Source organism: Globicephala melas, chromosome 3 (assembly GCF_963455315.2).
Source record: "Globicephala melas chromosome 3, mGloMel1.2, whole genome shotgun sequence".
NCBI classification, from domain to species: Eukaryota; Metazoa; Chordata; class Mammalia; order Artiodactyla; family Delphinidae; genus Globicephala; species Globicephala melas.
In genome coordinates this window covers 48,951,825-48,974,196 of record NC_083316.1, presented here as the reverse complement: position 1 = coordinate 48,974,196, position 22,372 = coordinate 48,951,825, and the positions used below count along the sequence as shown (strand labels likewise).

Genomic DNA, 22,372 nt, shown 5'->3' with positions numbered 1-22,372 from the left:
AAGCTGAACATACACCTAACCATAAATGACAATAAAATACAAACTTATATGCAACAAGACATGCAAAAGATTTTTCAAAGCCGCCTTATTTTTAGTAGTCAAAAACTAGAAACAACCTTCATACCCATCAACAGCAGAATGGACAGACAATGGTGGTATGTTCCTAAAATGGGACGTTATAAAACATAAAAGAGCAAACTACTGTCCCATGCAACTACATGGATAAATCTCACAAATATAACACTGAATAAAAGTCAGACACAGGGCTTCCCTGGTGGCGCAGTGGTTGAGAGTCCGCCTGCCGATGCAGGGGACACGGGTTGATGCCCCGGTCCGGGAAGATCCCACATGCCGCAGAGCGGCTGGGCCCGTGAGCCATGGCCGCTGAGCCTGTGCGTCCGGAGCCTGTGCTCCGCAACGGGAGGGGACACAGCAGTGAGAGGCCCGTGTACCAGAAAAAAAAAAGTCAGACACAAAAGAGAACATACTATAAGGTTTCCATTTGTATGAAACTAATCTAAGGTAAAACTAATCTATGGTGAGCAATGTCAGATCTTTGAGGAGGACATATAGGTGACTGTGAAAGGGCAAAAAGGAAGCCTCTGGCGTGCTAGTTCTAGATTAGTTCTGAGTGGTAGTTACATGGATGTGGTCACATTACAAACATTCAAACTGTACCCTTCGTTTGTGTACTTTTTAAGTATGTTACATACTATACTTCAATAAAAGTTTTTTTTAATCTTAACAGTGACTTGCTCAAGATTAGTAAACAAATGAGAAGACAAGATTAAGATAAACATGGGGGGGCATGTGGGACAGGTGAAGGGAGTATAAAAGTACAGACTTCCAGTTATAAAGAAGTCACGGGAATGTAATGTACAGCAATGGCAACTACACTTAGTAATATTGTACTGTGTATTTGAAAGTTGCTAAAAGAGTAAATCTTATAACTCATCACAAGAAAAAAAATTCTCTAGGTATGGTGACAGATGTTAACTAGACTTATGGTGGTGATCGTTTCACAATACATACAAATTTTGAATCATTATATTATATATCTGAAACTCATATAATGTTATATGTCAATTAAACTTCAATTTAAAAAATAAACATTTAGGCAAAAGGAGTTAAAGCCCAATACAATTCTATGCTTTCCCATTAAAAATGATCTCACCTGCTGTATTAAAAAAATTAATAAAAAATTCAAAAATTAAAAACAAAAAAACAACTAATACTAAACTTTCTTTGGGTTATTTGTATGGAAATATGTTAATATAAATGTTTCAGACATTACTTGAAATTCCTAAAAATCTTATATGTTCTGGTATAATGTTATAAGTCATAATTCTAATTATTATTTTAAAATGTATATCTCAGAAATAACTAAATTTCCTTGTCAACTGCATTATTCTGAACTATCATCAAATCTTTAACCGTGAAGGACCTCCGGGAAGATGGCGGAAGAGTAAGACGCGGAGATCACCTTCCTCCCCACAGATACACCAGAAATACATCTACACGTGGAACAACTCCTACAGAACACCTACTGAACGCTGGCAGAAGACCTCAGACCTCCCAAAAGGCAAGAAACCCCCCACGTACCTGGTTAGGGCAAAAGAAAAAAATAAACAGAGACAAAAGGATAGGGACGTGTCCTGCACCAGCGGGAGGGAGCTGTGAAGGAGGAAAAGTGTCCACACACTAGGAAGCCCCTTCGCGGGCGGAGACTGCGGGTGGCGGAGTGGGGGAGCTTCGGAGCCGCGGAGGAGAGCACAGCAACAGGGGTGCGGAGGGCAAAGCGGAGAGATTCCAGCGCAGAGGATCAGGGCCGACCGGCATTCATCAGCCGAGAGGTTTGTCTGCTCACCCGCCTGGGCGGGCGGGCGGGGCTGGGAGCTGAGGCTCCGACTTCAGTTGGAGCACCGGGGGGAGGACTGGGGTTGGCGGCGTGAACACATCCTGCAGAGCGTTAGTGCACCGCAGCTACCCGGGAAGGAGTCCAGGAAAAGTCTGGACCTGCCTAAGAGGCAAGAGACTTTTTCTTCCCTCTTTATTTCCTGGTGCGCGAGGAGAAGGGATTAAGAACGCTGCCTTTAAAGGAGCTCCAGAGATGGGCATGAGCCACTGCTAAAACTGCGGACCCCAGAGACAGACATGAGACGCTAAGGCCACTGCTGCCGCCACCAAGAAGCCTGTGTGCGAACACAGGTCACTATCCACACACCCCCTTCCGGGGAGCCTGTGCAGCCCGCCACTGCCAGGGTCCCGGGATCCAGGGACAACTACCCTGGGAGAACACACGGCGCGCCTCAGGCTGGCGCAACGTCACGCCAGCCTCCGCCGCCACAGGTTCGCCCTGCACTCCGTGACCCTCCCTACCCCCAGCCTGAGTGAGCCAGAGCCTCCGAATCAGCGGCACCTTTAACCCCGTCCTGTCTGACCAAAGAACAGACGCCCTCCAGCGACCTACACGCACAGGCGGGTCCAAATCCAAAGCTGAGCCCCTGGGAGCTGTGAGAACAAAGAAGAGAAAGGGAAATCTCTCCCAGCAGCCTTAGAAGCAGCGGATTAAAGCTCCACAATCAACTTGATGTACCCTGCATCTGTGGAATACATGAATAGACAACGAATCATCCCAAATTAAGGAGCCCTGTGGATGAAAGGCTCTTGGTGCTGCAGCCACGAGTTAGTGCTGTGCCTCTGAGGTGGGAGAGCCAACTTCAGGACACTGGTCCACAAGAGGGCTCCCAGCTGCACATAATATCAAACAGCAAAAAGCTCCCAGAGATCTCCATCTCAACGCCAGCACCCAGCTTCACTCAACGACCAGCAAGCTAGAGTGCTGTACATTCTATGCCAAACAACTAGCAAGACAGGAACACAACCCCACCCATGAGCAGAGAGGCTGCCTAAAATCATAATAAATTCACAGGCACCCCAAAACACACCACTGGACGTGGTCCTGCCCACCAGAAAGACAAGATCCAGCTGTGTCCACAAAAACACAGGCACCAGTCTCCTCCACCAGGAAGCCTACACAACCCACTGAACCAACCTTAGCCACTGGGGACAGACACAAAGAACAACAGGAACTACGAACCTTCAGCCTGCAAAAAGGAGACCCCAAACACAGTAAGATAAGCAAAATGAGAAGACAGAAAAACACACAGCAGATGGAGGAGCAAGATAAAAACCCACCAGACCTAACAAATGAAGAGGAAATAGGCAGTCTACCTGAAAAAGAATTCAGAATGATAGTAAAGATGATCCAAAATCTTGGAAATAAAATAGAAAAAATGCAAGAAACAGTTAACAAGGACCTAGAAGAACTAAAGATGAAACAAACAATGATGAACAACACAATAAATGAAATGAAAAATACTCTAGATGGGATCAATAGCAGAATAACTGAAGCAGAAGAACGGATAAGTGACCTGAAGACAAAACAGTGGAAATAACTAATGCAGAACAGAATAAAGAAAAAAGAATGAAAAGAACTGAGGACAGTCTCAGAGACCTCTGGGACAACATTAAACGCACCAACATTTGAATTATAGGGGTTTCAGAAGAAGAAGAGAAAAAGAAAGGGACTGAGAAAATATTTGAAGAAATTATAGTTGAAAACTTCCCTAATATGGGAAAGGAAATAGTTAATCAAGTCCAGGAAGCACAGAGAGTCCCATACAGGATAAATCCAAGGAGAAATACGCCAAGACACATATTAATCAAACTGTCAAAAATTAAATACAAAGAAAGCATATTAAAAGCAGCAAGTGAAAAACAACAAATAACACACAAGGGAATCCCCATAAGGTTAACAGCTGATCTTTCAGAAGAAACTCTGCAAGCCAGAAGGGAGTGGCAGGACATATTGAAAGTGTTGAAGGAGAAAAACCTGCAACCAAGATTACTCTACCCAGCAAGGATCTCATTCAGATTTGATGGAGAAATTAAAACCTTTACAGACAAGCAAAAGCTGAGAGTTCAGCACCACCAAACCAGCTCTACAACAACTGCTAAAGGAACTTCTCTAGGCAAGAAACACAAAAGAAGGAAAAGACCTACAATAACGAACCCAAAACAATAAAGAAAATGGGAATGGGAACACACATGATCGATAATTACCTTAAATGTAAATAGACTAAATGCTCCCACCAAAAGACACAGATTGGCTGAATGGATAAAAAAACAAGACGCATATATTTGCTGTCTACAAGAGACCCACTTCAGACCTAGAGACACATACAGACTGAAAGTAAGGGGATGGAAAAAGGTATTTCATGCAAATGGAAACGAAAAGAAAGCTGGAGTAGCAATTCTCATATCAGACAAAATAGACTTTAAAATAAAGACTATTACAAGAGACAAAGAAGGACACTACGTAATGATCAAGGGATCGATCCAAGAAGAAGATATAACAATTGTAAATATTTATGCACCCAACATAGGAGCACCTCAATACATAAGGCAAATACTAACAGCCATAAAAGGGTAAATCGATAGTAACACATTCATAGTAGGGGACTTTCACACCCCACTTTCACCAATGGACAGATCATCCAAAATGAAAATAAATAAGGAAACACAAGCTTTAAATGATACATTAAACAAGATGGACTTAATTGATATTTATAGGACATTCCATCCAAAAACAACAGAACACACATTTTTCTCAAGTGCTCATGGAACATTCTCCAGGATAGATCATATCTTGGGTCACAAATCAAGCCTTGGTAAATTTAAGAAAATTGAAATTGTATCAAGTATCTTTTCCGGCCACAACGCTATGAGACTAGATATCAATTACAGGAAAAGATCTGTAAAAAATACAAACACATGGAGGCTAAACAATACACTACTTAATAACGAAGTGATCACTGAAGAAATCAAAGAGGAAATCAAAAAATACCTAGAAACAAATGACAATGGAGACACGACGACTCAAAATCTATGGGATGCAGCAAAAGCAGTTCTAAGAGGAAAGTTTATAGCAATACAATTCTACCTTAAGAAACAGGAAACATCTCGAATAAACAACCTAACCTTGCACCTAAAGCAATTAGAGAAAGAAGAACAAAAAAACCCCAAAGTTAGCAGAAGGAAAGAAATCATAAAAATCAGATCAGAAATAAATTTAAAAGAAATGAAGGAAACGATAGCAAAGATCAATAAAACTAAAAGCTGGTTCCTTGAGAAGATAAACAAAATTGATAAACCATTAGCCAGACTCATCAAGAAAAAAAGGGAGAAGACTCAAATCAACAGAATTAGAAATGAAAAAGGAGAAGTAACAACTGACACTGCAGAAATACAAAAGATCATGAGAGATTACTACAAGCAACTCTATGCCAATAAAATGGACAACCTGGAAGAAATGGACAAATTCTTAGAAATGCACAACCTGCCAAGACTGAATCAGAAAGAAATAGAAAATATGAACAGACCAATCACAAGCACTGAAATTGAAACTGTGATTAAAAATCGTCCAACAAGCAAAAGCTCAGGACCAGATGGCTTCACAGGCGAATTCTATCAAACATTTAGAGAAGAGCTGTCACCTATCCTTCTCAAACTCTTCCAAAATATAGCAGAGGGAGGAACACTCCCCAACTCATTCTACGAGGCCACCATCACCCTGATACCAAAACCAGACAAGGATGTCACAAAGAAAGAAAACTACAGGCCAATATCACTGATGAACATAGATGCAAAAATCCTCAACAAAATACTAGCAAACAGAATCCAACGGCACATTAAACGGATCATACACCATGATCAAGTGGGGTTTATTCCAGGAATGCAAGGATTCTTCAATATACGCAAATCTATCAATGTGATAAACCATACTAACAAATTGAAGGAGAAAAACCATATGATCATCTCAATAGTTGCAGGGAAAGCTTTTGACAAAATTCAACACCCATTTATGATAAAAACCCTGCAGAAAGTAGGCACAGAGGGAACTTTCCTCAACATAATAAAGGCCATATATGACAAACCCACAGCCAACACTGTCCTCAATGATGAAAAACTGAAAGCATTTCCACTATGATCAGGAACAAGACAAGGTTGCCCACTCTCACCACTCTTATTCAACATAGTTTTGGAAGTTTTAGCCACAGCAATCAGAGAAGAAAAGGAAATAAAGTGAATCCAAATTGGAAAAGAAGAAGTAAAGCTGTCACTGTTTGCAGATGACATGATACTATACATAGAGAATCCTAAAGATGCTACCAGAAAACTATTAGAGCTAATCAGTGAATTTGGTAAAGTAGCAGGATACAAAATTAATGCACAGAAATCTCTGGCATTCCTATACACTAAGGAAGAAAAATCTGAAAGTGAAATCAAGAAAACAATCCCATTTACCACTGCAACAAAAAGAATAAAATATCTAGGAATACACCTACCTAAGGAGACAAAAGACCTGTATGCAGAAAATTATAAGACACTGATGAAAGAAATTAAAGATGATACAAATAGATGGAGAGATATACCATGTTCTTGGATTGGAAGAATCAACATTGTGAAAATGACTCTACTACCCAAAGCAATCTACAGATTCAATGCAATCCCTATCAAACTACCACTGGCATTTTTCACAGAACTAGAACAAAAAATTTCACAATTTGTATGGAAACACAAAAGAGCCCGAATAGCCAAAGCAATCTTGAGAACGAAAAACAGAGCTGGAGGAATTAGGCTTCCTGACTTCAGACTATACTACAAAGCTACAGTAATCAAGACAGTATGGTACTGGCACAAAAACAGAAATATAGATCAACGGAACAGGATAGAAAGCCCAGAGATAAACCCACGCACATATGGTCACCTTATCTTTGATAAAGGAGGCAGGAATGTACAGTGGAGAAAGGACAGCCTCTTCAATAAGTGGTGCTGGGAAAACTGGACAGCTACATGTAAAAGTATGAGATTAGATCACTCCCTAACACCATACACAAAAATAAACTCAAAATGGATTAAAGACCTAAATGTAAGGCCAGAAACTATCAAACTCTTAGAGGAAAACACAGGCAGGACACTCTATGACATAAATCACAGCAAGCTCCTTTTAGACCCACCTCCTAGAGAAATGGAAATAAAAACAAATGTAAACAAATGGGACCTAATGAAACTTAAAAGCTTTTGCGCAGCAAAGGAAACCATAAACAAGACCAAAAGACAACCCTCAGAATGGGAGAAAATATTTGCAAATGAAGCAACTGACAAAGGATTAATCTCCAAAATTTATAAGCAGCTCATGCAGGTCAATAACAAAAAAACAAACAACCCAATCCAAAAATGGGCAGAAGACCTAAATAGACATTTCTCCAAAGAAGATATACAGAGTGCCAACAAACACATGAAAGAATGCTCAACATCACTAATCATTAGAGAAATGCAAATCAAAACTACAATGAGATATCAGCTCACACCAGTCAGAATGGCCATCATCAAAAAATCTAGAAACAATAAATGCTGGAGAGGGTGTGGAGAAAAGGGAACCCTCTTACAGTGTTGGTGGGAATGTAAATTGATACAGCCACTGTGGAAAACAGTATGGAGGTTCCTTAAAAAACTACAAATAGAACTACCATATGACCCAGCAATCCCACTACTGGGCATATACCCTGAGAAAACCATAATTCAAAAAGAGTCATGTACCAAAATGTTCATTGCAGCTCTATTTACAATAGCCCAGAGATGGAAACAACCTAAGTGTCCATCATCGGATGAATGGATAAAGAAGATGTGGCACATATATACAATGGAATATTACTCAGCCATAAAAAGAAACGAAATTGAGCTATTTGTAATGATGTGGATAGACCTAGAGTATGTCATACAGAGTGAAGTAAGTCAGAGAGAGAGAGACAAATACTGTATGCTAACACATATATATGGAATTTAAGGGGAAAAAAAATGTCATGAAAAACCTAGGGGTGAAACAGGAATAAAGATACAGACTTACTAGAGAATGGACTTGAGGCTATAGGGAGGGGAAAGGGTAAACTGTGACAAAGCGAGAGAGAGGCATGGACATATATACACTACCAAACGTAAGGTAGATAGCTAGTGGGAAGCAGCCGCATAGCACAGGGAGATCAGCTCGGTGCTTTGTGACCACCTGGAGGGGTGGGATAGGGAGGGTGGGAGGGAGGGAGACGCAAGTGGGAAGAGATATGGGAACATATGTATATATATATATAACTGATTCATTTTGTTGTGAAGCTGAAACTAACATACCATTGTAAAGCAATTATACTCCAATAAAGATGTAAAAAAAAAAATCTTTAACCGTGGTCATTTTTAAGTCTTTTGTCATTTACAGACAGTTCTGGGTGTACTCTGATGCTTTTGCAAAAATGTTCCTATAAAAGGGTTTCATCGGGCTTCCCTGGTGGCGTAGTGGTTGAGAGTCCGCCTGCCGATGCAGGGGACATGGGTTCGTGCCTCGGTCCAGGAAGATCCCACATGCCACGGAGCAGCTGGGTCCGTGAGCCATGGCCGCTGAGCCTGCGCGTCCGGAGCCTGTGCTCCGCAACGGGAGAGGGCACAACAGTGAGAGGCCCGCATACCGCAAAAAAAAAAAAAAAGAAAAAGGGTTTCATCTTCAAGGAATTCATGCAAAAGACTCTGACAAGCACAGGTTTCTGGTAACTGACTATACTGCTGAACTGAATGAATAAGATAAGCATTTTCAGAACTCTAATGGAAAACTGATGAATTCATAAAAGTGCTAACAAAAGATCAAGATGAAAAAAACATTAATTACATGGGACTGAGTGAACTGATGAGGATGATTTTAATTTTTGTGACTTTCTGTTTGAATAAAAAAAATGAGAAAAAAATAAACCAATATTGATACATTAAAAAAAAATAGTTCTTGATATGATGCTTCAACTCAATTCTTCAAATAATCTATTTACATTTAAAAAGTATGTTTTCATTTTTTGCTTAATTATTTGAATCAAATATAAGCATTTCTAATTTCATGGAAACAATCACTCTCTTCATAAAATTAGTAATTCATATTTTATCGTTATGTGGATTTAAATTATCTCTTAGAAAATATGATTCACAAATACCATTGTTAGATCTTTTGGGTTGCTTGGTTTTATGTCATACATGACACAGAAACATACAAATTTATAACATTTCTTGCAACAATGCCTTGCAGTATTATAAATACAATGTTGGATCCCTATCAGTTATACAATTCTTCTGTAACTTAATAGCAGATATTCTAAATTGCATAGCAGATAATGTCATACAAAATATGAAGAGAATGCACAATTTGAAAAATTAAATTAACTACATTCTTTAGATGTTTTGTTTCTTCATTAACTAAAAATCTTGTATATTTTCTGCCTCCTTATTCTGATTGTTTTCCTCACAACTTTCTACAGCTTTTATTATTTTTATTAAGAAACACATGCTCACTTTATAATCATTAGAAAAGAAATAGTGCAGATAGAAAGAAAAACCCTAGAGTCCTATCATCCTGAGATAACTCCTTTTATCCATTCAAGTTCTTTCTCTGCCTTTCTTTTACTCCTTAATTCTCTCCTTCTGAGAAGTGTGTCACACACACTTTTTAATAAAAAAATGATCTCTTAAGCTCTGTCATAAATTTATTTCTCATATTTATACGTGAAAATTTAGATGACATAATTATTAGCTCATGCTTTAATGACGTAATTTAACACTTAGTTACCTGATTTTTTAAATTGTTTCTAGATTTGTTTTTCCTGTTATGAACAACAAACATTGCATACACATTATACAGTTGTTTGATTATTTCCGCAGGGTAAATTTTTGATGGGGAATTTTTTCGGTGAGGAATATGTACATTTCCAGTCTTTTTAAGGTATATTACCAATGTGCTCTCCCTAACGGTGGTGGCCATATATAATCCCTCTGGCAAAGGTTCAGTGTGCGCTCTTCAGGACTGTACGTTACATTCCTTTTTTTAAAAAAAAAAAAATTATTTATTTATTTCTGGCTGCATTGGGTCCTTGTTGCTGCGCGCAGGCTTTCTCTGGTTGGGGCAAGCGGGGGCTACTCTTTGTTGTGGTGCATGGGCTTCTCTTGTTGCAGAGCACGGGCTCTAGGCGTGGGGGCTCGGTGGCTGTGGCTCACGGGCTTGGTTGCTCCGCGACATGTGGGATCTTCCCGGACCAGGGCTCGGACCCGTGTCCCCTGCATTGGCAGGCGGATTCTTGACCACTGTGCCACCAGGGAAGCCCCCTACATTCTTTTTAATATATGCCATTTCAACAGGTGTGATCTTCTCATTGCCTAAATTGGAAAAACTTTGACTACTAATGATTTAAACAATTTAAAATATATTTATTAGCCAAATGAATTCCATCTTTGAGATTTATCTACTTTTTCTAATCTATTGTCCCTTTATTCTATTTATGGGAATATAGGTCTCCTTTATGGTTTCTTTCTTTGACTTTAAGCTTAGCTTCTGCAACACCAAATTATATACATATTAACCTATATTTTCTTTAGATACCTTTATGTTTTGAGTTTTTTACAATTAAACTTTTACTTCACTGTTGTGAAGTAGAGATAAGGCTCTAAATAGTAGTATTGAAGAGCGCATCTTTCCATCCTAATTTGAAATGTGTTCTTTATTATGTACAAAATACTTACATGTACATGCATCTTCTGGACTTTTTCTTCAGTTTTGTTGATCTGTTTATTTTTGAAAAATGCTACATTGTTATGATTGTTTATTTCTGATATGTTTATAATGTCAAGTAATACAAGTCCTGTGTATTACAAAAAAAATAAATAAAATAAAAATGATCTCTCTAATCTTTTTATAACTATGCTGCACTTTTCAATTTTAATAGCTTCCTTCTATCAATCAAATCCCTGAAACAATGTTTTCTCCTATAATATTTTTTTTTGTTTTTTTTTAGATGCTGGGGGTAGGAGTTTATTAATTTATTTATTTTATTTATTTTTGCTGTGTTGGATCTTCATTTCTGTGCGTAGGGCTTTCTCTAGTTGTGGCAAGTGGGGGCCACTCTTCATCGCGGTGCGCGGGCCTCTCACTATCACGGCCTCACTTGTTGCGGAGCACGTGCTCCAGACGCGCAGGCTCAGTAGTTGTGGCTCACGGGCCCAGTTGCTCCACAGCATGTGGGATCCTCCAAGATCAGGGCTCGAACCTGTGTCCCCTGCATTAGCAGGCAGATTCTCAACCACTGCGCCACCAGGGAAGCCCCTCCTATAATGTTTTGATTCAAGCTTGAAATTCAAGTTTTCTTCTATGTCAAGAAGCCAGGTTCAACAGTTTTCATGTAACTATATGCAACTGTATTAAACTATATAACTATTAAAGAAAACAAGCCATTAACCTGAGAAATCTCATGTTTTTAGCAATTCTACAATAAGAGTTAGCATTCCACCTTCAACTTCATGCACTTGTTATCATTAGATGAATTCAGACTATATCCCAAGCAGAAATTGGGTAGTATCTAATTAATTAGGACCCAGTAAGAATTGCATTTTACATAGTAATGATATAAGCTTAAATTAATCATTCTGTGCCAACAGTGGTAAGAACAGAAACTATAAGAAGGAACTTAGATAGGAACACAGTTGTTTTTTTTAAAGTGTCTGAAATTTAAATGAGTTTGATAACTAATCTTTGCTCCCTGCTTTACATTCTTAGCATCCTTCCTGCCTAAGTACATTCATCTCCTTTCTAGCTTGTATCTCAATATATCACTAGAAGAGACAGCTTGGGGTTTAACTACTTATTGTAAGATATCTCCCTTAACTTTTAAAATTTAAACTAAATTCCAGTTTCTAATTCTTTACATGAAAGTACAATCTGAAATATTTAACTATAAATTTACTCTCCCATCCAAGACAGTCACTTATAACCATATTCTTCATATAACTAGTAAAACAAAATGAATTTTAGGGTACATATAAAATTTAACTGGACATAGCAGTAGAAACATATCTTGTTGCATTGTTTCCTACAACTCAACAACATACAAAATTTCTCATCACTAAACACTCCATTTCTCTCAAAATTATGAATTAATTCTAAAATAAATAGAGAGGGGTTTGATTTATACTATAGTATCCTAAGTGTAGCCTTAAAATACTCTAGTTACTTCCAATATTACTCAAGAGCATATTTTACAAGCACTATGAGGTATTCATTTTTTTTAAAAAGGGGCTTATAAATATAAAAACTACAGAGTTGTGGTGCCATCTACTGGAGGACAAAGACTATGTTACTCCTTTGGCAAAGTTCACTGTTTTCTATCCAACAAATTCCTGGGTCCAGTCTACACTGTCTTTCCATCAATTATATAACATGTAATTAACTATTAAGAAAAATTTGTTCACTTAACCACGTAAAGAGAAGTTACAACTGAATCTGATGAGATTACAAATATATACTACCCAATTTCCACCACAGAGGCAATTATGCAGAAGACTAGAGAATTAACATCAGTTGGCTCAGAAATGACCTGGGAGTTCCTTCTCAATGACATTTTCCAGAATTCAAGCCTTGTACTTCCTTTTTAAAAAAAGGACATTTCTGAACATGATTCATTAATTCAGCATTTGTTTTATGCCCATAAAATCAGAGATCCTCTAAGACAGAAGGCCAATGAGAAATCCACAAACCCTATGCCCATGGGGAAAAAAAAAACTCACAGAAAAAGGCAGTATTATAGATGTTGACTTGTAATTAACTATGTAGAACACTTTACTTCTTCAGTAGTTAACACACTTCTTTTCTTTTAAATATCAAACACATCACAAATCTGCATATCATCCTAGAGCAGGGAGCATGTTAATCTCTGTACTGTTCCAATTTTAGTACATGTGCTGCTGAAGTAAGCACAAATGAATTCTTTCACATAAAGAATGAAGATTAACAGATAACAGTCTTACACCGCCTTGAATTTGAAAAGGATGACACTGAGGGGGGGAAGAGGTGGAACTTACTGAGGTGCTACACGTCTCCAGTAGCGATCAATTCCATTTTTAAAATACAGCACAGCAAGCCACCTTACATTTATATCCAGAGTGTGGTTTGTGAAAATATTCTGTAAATAAAAAACAAAGCATCAGAATGAACATGTAATAAGTTAAAAGTATAATTAACATAACTCAAAAAAGTATGGATAGATTTTTAATTAAATGCTTCACTTAAATTTTATCACTACCCATATCATATCGTTATTTTCTAAATATCTATAGCTCTACAATTCATGTAAGAAAGCATATCTGCTCGGGAGCATGTTAATTATGTAAGCTGAGTAATGGGTATGTGGAGATTCATTATACTATTCTATATTTAGGTAGGTTTTAAATTTTTCCTAATAAAAAATTAAATTCAGAAACAAATCTAATTACACAGCATAATCTACACGCACACACACGAAACTAAAATAAACACTGCTAAATTAAAAAAGAAAAAGCAGACCCACCACAGCACAGATTCAAAGAGCCAAAGCCCCTGGGTTATTAATTCATGCTATGAAATAAACAATTTCAAAGCATCCTCCTTATCAAAGCAATTATGCTTACGAATGAGTTCGACAGCAAAATATTTTCAAGTAATATAAAGGCAGAAGTGATATGAATAATTTCAACTCAAAGTTAACCATTACTCAAAAAATTTATTCACTGTGTTAATCAAATACAGGCAGTCCCTGCCTTGCACCATAGTGGGACAGTGTAAAAATGACTGTGCAAGCTAAACCATGCAACATGACCTTGAAGTCAAAATTACAACTGTTCTATAACCTTTAATTGATTTTAAAATTTATTAAAATTGTTATCAAAAGCTTATAAGTGACAGTTATAAATGTATATGAAATAAAAAGAATAGTAAACCTAATACTAACACTGTAATTTAAAACATCACAGTGAGAATTAAAATGTTTTACTGCTTTCTAAAAAATGTTTCTAGAATAGCGGGTACATAGGACAAACAGGATTGTAGGAATATGTTAACTAAAACTGTACTACACCTCACACCAAAAACAACTCAAATCCCTGGAGTTGACCTCTTAAACACAACCTTGTGTGGGAAAACCTCAAAGCCAAAAACAATGATGTGGAAGTACCTCCTTTACTATAAAAACAATTGATGTTAAGTATTAAAAATAGGTATGTATACTATAAACCTATTTTTAAAAAATCATGTGCAACGAAGAAAAAGTTACGAAGATAGTTGTGTAATGCCCACTTATTCCTTAAGACCCCTGACAACTGAGTCAGAGTCCCTCTTTTGGGTCTCCTTTGCAAAAGAAAGAACAGATTCTCTCACCACATTAATTGCATAACTAATTAATTGCATTCGACTTCAACACTTTACATGCCTACCTCCCACACTAGATTGAGTTGTGTCTTATGAGTGGAGTCTAGCACACAGCCCAGCAAAGCAGAAACTTCATAAATTTCAACTGAGCAAATGAGTGAATGAATGAAAGTAACGTGGGAATACTGCGGAAGTTGGCGGATCTCAGCCGAACTCAGCTACACTTAGGAACCAAGAAAAGTCAAGCTGCAGGTGTCAATCCAAGTAAATATATATTATATACTGAATAAACATATTGAATAACAGGATTGGAACACACACCTGAGATCAGATATACAAATGTAGGAATCTCCAGACTAAACTGGATGGCTAAGGCTCAAACAGAGCAAATGTGGCAAGACAGTGAGTACAGGGAAAAAAGAAAAAATAAACTCAGCAGTTTTTACATCTATTATAATCTATTCTATCTAAAAGAAATTTTACTATCCCTCTAAGAAGAAAAGTATACCTAGTAAAAATAAAAACAAAAAGGTCTAGGCACTTAATATTAATAATTCATACATTACACAAAAGGTATCAAGCAAGTCTATTGGTTTTTCCAAGGTCAAGCAGTAACCAAAATAAGATAAAATGTTTTCTATTTTGGCCTGAAAAAACACAAGGCTAAATACAGAGCACATTCATTTAAATAAGCATATAGTCAGAGATTTTCTAAAGATTTATACTATGCCCCAAATTTACAAACATAATGCTGGGATTATCTACAAGAATAAGATACTTTCTTTAGTATCTTTAGAAATTAATGTTTTTTATCTTTGTGTTATTGTGTCAAAGAGCCAACTTTCATGTTATATATTCAGAATATCAAGTATGACTCCAGATATTTAATTTCCCTTCCAGGCATGACTAGGAACTTCTTAAATGTAACAACTCAAAACTTTTTAGTCATGAAGTCAAAATATGTATGTAATGTCATAATTTTCTATTTTACAAGATATAGTAAACAGTTCTGCTCTGAATTTTTGACCCAGTCACACATACTGAATTGGTTTTTGATCCAACTGGTAACCTCCTTGCCATGGCCAGAAACTAAATCTCACACACTAATCAGAGTTCAGAAATTTTCCAAAGAAGAAAAGAATAAGAAAGGCCTTCAATACAAAAAGACATCTTTTCATTCTGGCATTGAGAAAACGATTTTCATTAATTAACCAAAAGCTTCTAACTCGCAGAAAGATATAGTTAAAGCACATATTGTTAATTATCATACTATTTCCCATAATACCCAGGAAAAGATCAGATATGTTAAGAAAATAAAATTTTTAGACAGGGGAAAAGAAAATGGCGTTTTAAAGTGAAACACACTGACCAAGGTAGACCTGACGGATGCAGTGGTGGGGAGACCTGAACAACTCTGACAACATAAATTAACTGGGGCAAGGATAAGGATGAAGACAAAACATCAAAGTGTACTACCTAAAGTCTTCAGGTCAGCATTAACACACTAAAATAGATTATCAGCACAGTGTTGTCTACTGAGCAGATTCTACCAGTACCCTGCTGGGTTATTTATTCAATCATCAATAAACATTTTTTAAACATTCTCAAAGAGCCACGCTCTGAATTTATATGTGGCAGGAGCAATGGCAGGCAAACATTTGGATCAGTTTCACTAAAGTAAACCACCAATACAAGTAAGTTTTTAGAACAATTAAAAATAATAGTGTCTCATTTTATTAAAATTTATAGTAAACTCTTTTAGAACAACTTACCAGCAACACTGAATAGAAACCTGGCTGCGTCTCCCACTGTTTCAACTGCTCCTCAGCTGGTTTTAACACAGCAGTATCCTGACTGGTGGCCTGTGTTAAGACCTGAAGAACGACAGTACTGGCACTATTGAGATCCATGGAAACCTGGCAATGATAAGTTAACATACTTGAATGTATATTATACTTAAAAAATTAACACTAATAAAAGGGAGAAAAGGGGCTTCAATGTTCTGAATTACCCCATACTTCGTATCTACTCTTTCATGTATCTGCTGGATTTCTATCTTTTATGTACCACCCATACTCTAACTTAAAACTCCCATAATTCAAATCGCCTTTGCTTAAATCAATTTATTTCTAAAGGAAACTGCCTTTTATTGTCCCATATATAGAAGGTAGTAAATTGGGGGGAAAAAGATGACAAACAAAAACCAAAGTTTCTAAATTCTGGTTAAATACCACTGCCTGCCCAAGACTCTAATCATAATGCCTTCTTTGTTTGTTAGTTTGTTTTTAAAGATAAGCATTATAGGGCTTCCCTGGTGGCGCAGTGGTTGAGAGTCCGCCTGCCGATGCAGGGGACACAGGTTCGTGCCCCGGTCCGGGAGGATTCCACATGCCGCGGAGCGGCTGGGCCCGTGAGCCATGGCCACTGAGCCTGCGCGTCCGGAGTCTGTGCTCCACAACCGGAGAGGCCACAACAGTGAGAGGCCCGTGTACCGCAAAAAAAAAAAAAAAAAAAAAAAAAAAAGATAAGCATTATAAAAGCTATAAAAGTATTAACTACTTTATTCCTAACAAGACCAGGAGGAAGAGAACTGAAAAAGGAATGCTTTGACAGAGTGCTAAGTACCTCACATTATCATCTTAGGTGCCACAATAAAACATGTCTGAAAATTCTTTTTTTTAATATAAAAGACAAATGCATACCCAAGAAATATTGTGGAGGGGAAATAAAGAACTGAACCAACAAACAAAATAAAACCCTAAGTTAGAAAGGATCTTAAGGGTTGGATGATCTAATCCTATACCAAGAATCTGAAGCCATTCTAAAAATACATAAGCAATTTATTGAATTCTCCAGGATTCTGTTTCTAATCATCCCCAAAATTGTGTACAATTGTTTACTCAGAAAAGTATGTATAGTTCACAATACACATATACAAAGTATGCAAGATTAAAACTGAAAACTAAGAGTTGATAAAAAATAGTTCCCAGTACAGAGGTGACTGGGAATTAGCTTTATGACAGTAGTTACCTAAAACTGAAGAATGTTCCAGACAGTAAAAGTCTAAAAGTCATTAACCCATAAGGAATATAGCCAAAGCAAATTACCTCCTTTGTTAAGAGTTGTAATTAAATTGCAATGACTCATGAAAAGGGAAGATTCCAAAAGTTGATTCAACAAGAAATTTTACCCAAATATTACAACTTTTAAGGAAATTAGTCATTTTGAAGTCTATGTGAGTAAAGCAGCACTAGGGCATAATAACTGGAATCAGACAAAATATTACCAATTAGCAATGGAGCTGAACTACTTTTAAATTAGTAGTCTGTTGTCTGTATTTTAGAACTGACTAGGGTGGTACCCTGTAAATATATATTGTCTCCCTCACTAATTAGGAGTTTTGGGGGTGTTTTGTTTTGTTTACTTTCTTGGTAAATTTTTTTTTATTGAAGTATAGTTAATTTACAATGTTGTGTTAGTTTTAAGTACCCAGCAAAGTGATTCAGTTAGATAGATACATAGATACTTTTTCAGATTCTTTTCCATTATGGGAGTTTCTTGAACAATGTAAGTTTCCATGTTTCATTACCACTTGGTAATAAGTGAATGGATTTTTACTCAATTTAGACGGTTTGTTGGTAATGTGTGATTTCAAAAACAGGCTATATAAGAGAGACTCACTTCATGGAGGCCCTAAGAAGATACTTTAAAGAGATAGGCAGTATGTCTTCCTGCCTAGTTGAAATATAATGCAAGCCACAAAAGCAAGCCATGTATGTACTTTTTACCTTTTAAGTAGCCACATTAAGAAATAGAAACATGTGGAATTAGATTTATTATATTACATTTAACTCAATATTTCCAAAATGTTATCCTTTCAACATGCAATCAGTATTTTTGAAAGTAACAATGAGATATTTTACATTTCTTATACTAAATCTTCAAACTCCTGTGTATATTTTATACTTAAGGCACATCTTATTTCAAACTAACCACATTTCAAGTACTCAATAGCCACATGTGGCTAGTGGCTATACCATATTAGCACAATCTCACTGAAAGTGTGGCCCAAGGACTGGCAACACCAGCATCACCTCACAGAAATGCAAATTCTCAACCCTCTCTCCAAACCTAGCAAATGAAAATAGGGGCTGAAGGCAGGAGGCAGTGGGACAAAAAGCTGTGCTTTAGTAAGTTCTCTAGGTAAATCTTAATAATTGTCAGAGTTTGAGAAGCACAACTTTAGAACATCTAAAACTAAGGTACACCTGAAAGTCCAGCTCTACTGCTAATGCAGTGAATGACAAGATGTACAGCAGTTTCGATTATATATTCTTACTAAAAAAGGTAGACCCAAGACTTCCCTGGCAGCACAATGGTTAAGAATCCGCCTTCCAATGCAGGGGACATGGGTTTGATCCCTGGTCCGGGAAGATCCCACATGCCTCGCAGCAACTAATCCCATGCGCCACAACTACTGAGCCCGCAAGCCACACCTACTGAAGCCTGCACACCTAGAGCCCGTGCTCCTCAACAAGAGAAGCCACTGCAATGAGAAGCCCACGCACCGCAATGAAGAGTAGCCCCCAGTCGCCACAGCTAGAGAAAGCCCGAGCACAGCAACGAAGACCCAATGCAGCCAAAAATAAATATTAATTAATTAATTTTAAAAAAAGAAAAAGCTAGGGCTTCCCTGGTGGTGCAGTGGTTAAGAATCCGCCTGCCAATGTAGGGGACATGGGTTCAAGCCCAGATCCGGGAAGATCCCACGTGCTGCGGAGCAATTAAGCCTGTGCGCCACAACTACTGAGACTGCGCTCTAGAGCCCGTGAGCCACAACTACTGAGCCCGTGTGCCACAACTACGGAAGCCTGTGCGCCTAGAGCCTGTGCTCCGCAACGAGAAGCCACCGCAATGAGAAGCCTGCACACCACAACAAAGAGTGGCCCCCGCTCACCACAACTAGAGAAAGCCTGTGCACAGCAACAAAGAACCAACGTGGCCAAAAATAAACAAATTAAATATATTTTATATATATATATATATATTTTTTTTTTTTAAGAAAGTTTGACCCAGCACTAATTTGCAGTTCTCACAAGGGAACTGAGGTATACAGAGCAGGAATTCACTGATTCTCTCCCAAGCAATGTAAGAGCAACCAGCTTTAAAAAAAAAATAATAAAATAAATAAAAACAAAAGCCAAGATCTGAGCATATATTACATGCCAAGCATTGTACTAAGTGCTTTATTCATTTATTTATTCCTAATAATTATTCTATGTAGTAGATACTCTTATCCCCATTTTTTAGGGAGAAACCTAAAGGATCAGAGACCTTACCTTGCCAAGGTCACAATCTACTAAGTAGCAGTCCCTGGACTTGAACACCAAAGCCACTATTCTTTATTTTATTCTTTTTTTTTAAATGCTGGCCTTAGACAAGAGGCCAGGATGGGGACTCAATTGTTTGTTTGCTTATTTGGCTGCACCAGGTCTTAGTTGCAGCACGTGGGATCTTCATTGCGGCATGCGTGATCTCTTAGTTGCAGCGTGCAGGCTCTTAGTTGCGGCATGTGGGATCTAGTTCCCTGACCAGGGATCAAACCCAGGCCCCCTGCACTGGGAGCGTAGTCTTAACTGCTGGACCACCAGGGAAATCCCCAAAGCCACTATTCTTAATCAATATCTAATACTGCCTTCCTTGAGTGACAGAACAGACATTTAAGGCATCTCTGTAGTCCCAGGGCCCAACAAGATACATGACATATGCTTAATAAATATTTGCTGAATTAACAAAAGTGATCAATTTCGAGCAATAAAGGACTTCACACTGAACCACACAGGAGCTAATTAACTGATTTATTCAATAAAACTGCTGAAAGCCTGCTGCATACCAGGCACTGTTCTAGGTGCTGAGAAAATAGCAGTGAACAAAATGGTGTTCTGACTTCATGCAGTTTACATTCTAGTGGAAGAAAACAGATCTGTTTTTTAAAAAAAGAAAGAGGTAGTAATATGAAGAAAATAATGTTAAAAATTGACTCTAACTGAATGTGTTACTTCAGATTGGGTGTTCAGAGAAGGTTTCTCTAGTGACATTTACAAGAGACATGAGAGTGACAAGAGAGACCCACAAGCAAAGATCTGAAAGCAGAGTTCTGGATTGGGAAAACAACTGAAAACAAGGCCTTAATATTATAAACAAACTTAAGAAAGCCAGTATAATTGGCACTTAATGAGAAAAGTGGAAAGTAGTACAAGATGAGATTGGAGATGTACGCAGGAACAGATCATGTGATGGACGACCTTGTAGGGGAAAATAAAGTGTCTGGACTTTGATACACACACAAAAAAAGTCACTGGAAGATAGGAAAAATATACGAATATAATAATAGAGAAAGGCTATACCAGAACTCATCCCTACCCCAAACTCAACCTGCAAAAAGAAAGAAAAAAGCCATGTCTCTGTTTTGGGTTACTACTTGAAAAATAAAATCACTGACTACTGCCAACCCCCAGAGCAATTGTAACCTAGAACAAAGATTGTGCAGAGCACTCACATACACACACACCTTCACACTTCTCTGGACCTTCACAACAAAGCAATCCTTAAGTCTATGTTCTCTTATCTCTGGGACTTCCCTGGTGGTTCACTGGGTAATACTCTGTGCTCCCAATGCAGGGGGCCCAAGTTCGATCCCTGGTCGGGGAACTAGATCCCACATGCATGCCGCAACTAAGAAGCCCACATGCTGCAACTAAACACGCCACAAGGAAGATCCTGCATGCCACAACTAAGACCCAGCACAGCCTAAATAAATATTTAAAAAAATTTTAAGTCTATGTACTCTTAACTTTATGCCCCACTTACTCTCACCATTCACCTGTTCTAATGGAAATGCTAGAGTTCCCCATCCCTACCTCCCTCCAGCACCCTGCTCCATCCAGGTCTTCCCCAGCAGTATATGCCCTGTCCTCTCCTCCTCTTGCTTTGATCCTTGCTCCCAAAAAGCTCATCCAGTCTGGGAAGGAAAGCTCAGCTTATATATTTTTGGAGAACCAATTCTATGCCAAGCACTGCAGTAGTTGTTAAGATAAGAATTAGAAAGGGTCATTTTCTCTCCCCAAAATATGGGAAATAATGAGGTGGGAGGCAGAGAATTATTCTTACTAAAACAAACTACAGGACTTCCCTGGCGGTCCAGTGGTTAAGACTCCAAGCTCCCAATGCAGGGGGCACGGGTTTGATGCCTGGTCGGGTAACTAAGATCCTGCATGCCACACGGCATGGCCAAATAAATAAATACTGATGCTGCTAAGTATTAAAAAAAAAAACTATGAAAAATAAGTTTCTAGAATACCAGTTGGAATCAGAGTATATTTCCCCCACAGAAACAATATTATGAGTGATTTATCTATTGGGTAAAAAGGCTTTTCGGTCTGAGAAACAAATCATCATTCATAACTTATACTGGAAATATTTCCAAGTACTAATCAACTTCCTGAAGGGAAGCTTCAGGCAGCAATCAGTTCCTAAATTGCAGATTAAGTGCATCATCAAAAATAACAATCCAGACCCATAATGGATTATTAAACATACCACATTACTAAAGCCTATTAAATTTTTTAAAGATCCCATAACAAACCTATAAAAAAGCAAATCTGGCATGTGTACTAATATCACTGTTTTATAGAGGAAGAACTTACAGCTATCAAGAGAACTGTCCAGGATCATTGTAGAAAACTAGTACATGGCAGAGTGAGCCCTAATAACAAGGTGTTTAGAATCCCAGCTCTTCCTACTAAAACATACCACCCTACTCCCTAATAATTAGAAACACACCAGGCTCTCCCATAATAGGTTCCTGGAGAAAAAGATTCCTAAATCCATCAGAAATCTGAAAGGACTACATTTTCTATGTATTAAATATTCATACAGTACTCAATTGTGGAGTTTTCTTGAGAGGACAACAATGGCAACAAAGAACAGGGGGAGAAATGTACTGCGTCATTCAAATGTAACAGTGTGGAAATAAACTTCATTTGGGATAAAAGA

General features: G+C 37.9%; 1 protein-coding gene and 1 non-coding gene across 5 annotated transcripts in view; both read right to left on the bottom strand.

Annotated features, from left to right (window-relative positions):
- The window catches only part of IPO11 (importin 11), a 214,953-nt gene that overhangs the window by 168,439 nt on the left and 24,142 nt on the right, over positions 1-22,372 (bottom strand). For all 4 annotated transcript variants that reach the window (XM_060295810.1, XM_060295809.1, XM_060295813.1 and 1 more), the window contains exons 2-3: positions 16,090-16,233; positions 12,997-13,097 (exon numbers count right to left, since the gene is read on the bottom strand). In XM_060295810.1, coding sequence (XP_060151793.1) covers positions 12,997-13,097; positions 16,090-16,227 — 239 coding nt within the window. In that variant the 5' untranslated portion in view covers positions 16,228-16,233. The remainder of the gene's footprint in view (positions 1-12,996; positions 13,098-16,089; positions 16,234-22,372) is intronic.
- LOC115850178 (U6 spliceosomal RNA) lies at positions 12,789-12,892 on the bottom strand. Its single transcript, XR_004038274.1, has one exon. It is a non-coding gene; the product is annotated as a U6 spliceosomal RNA (small nuclear RNA).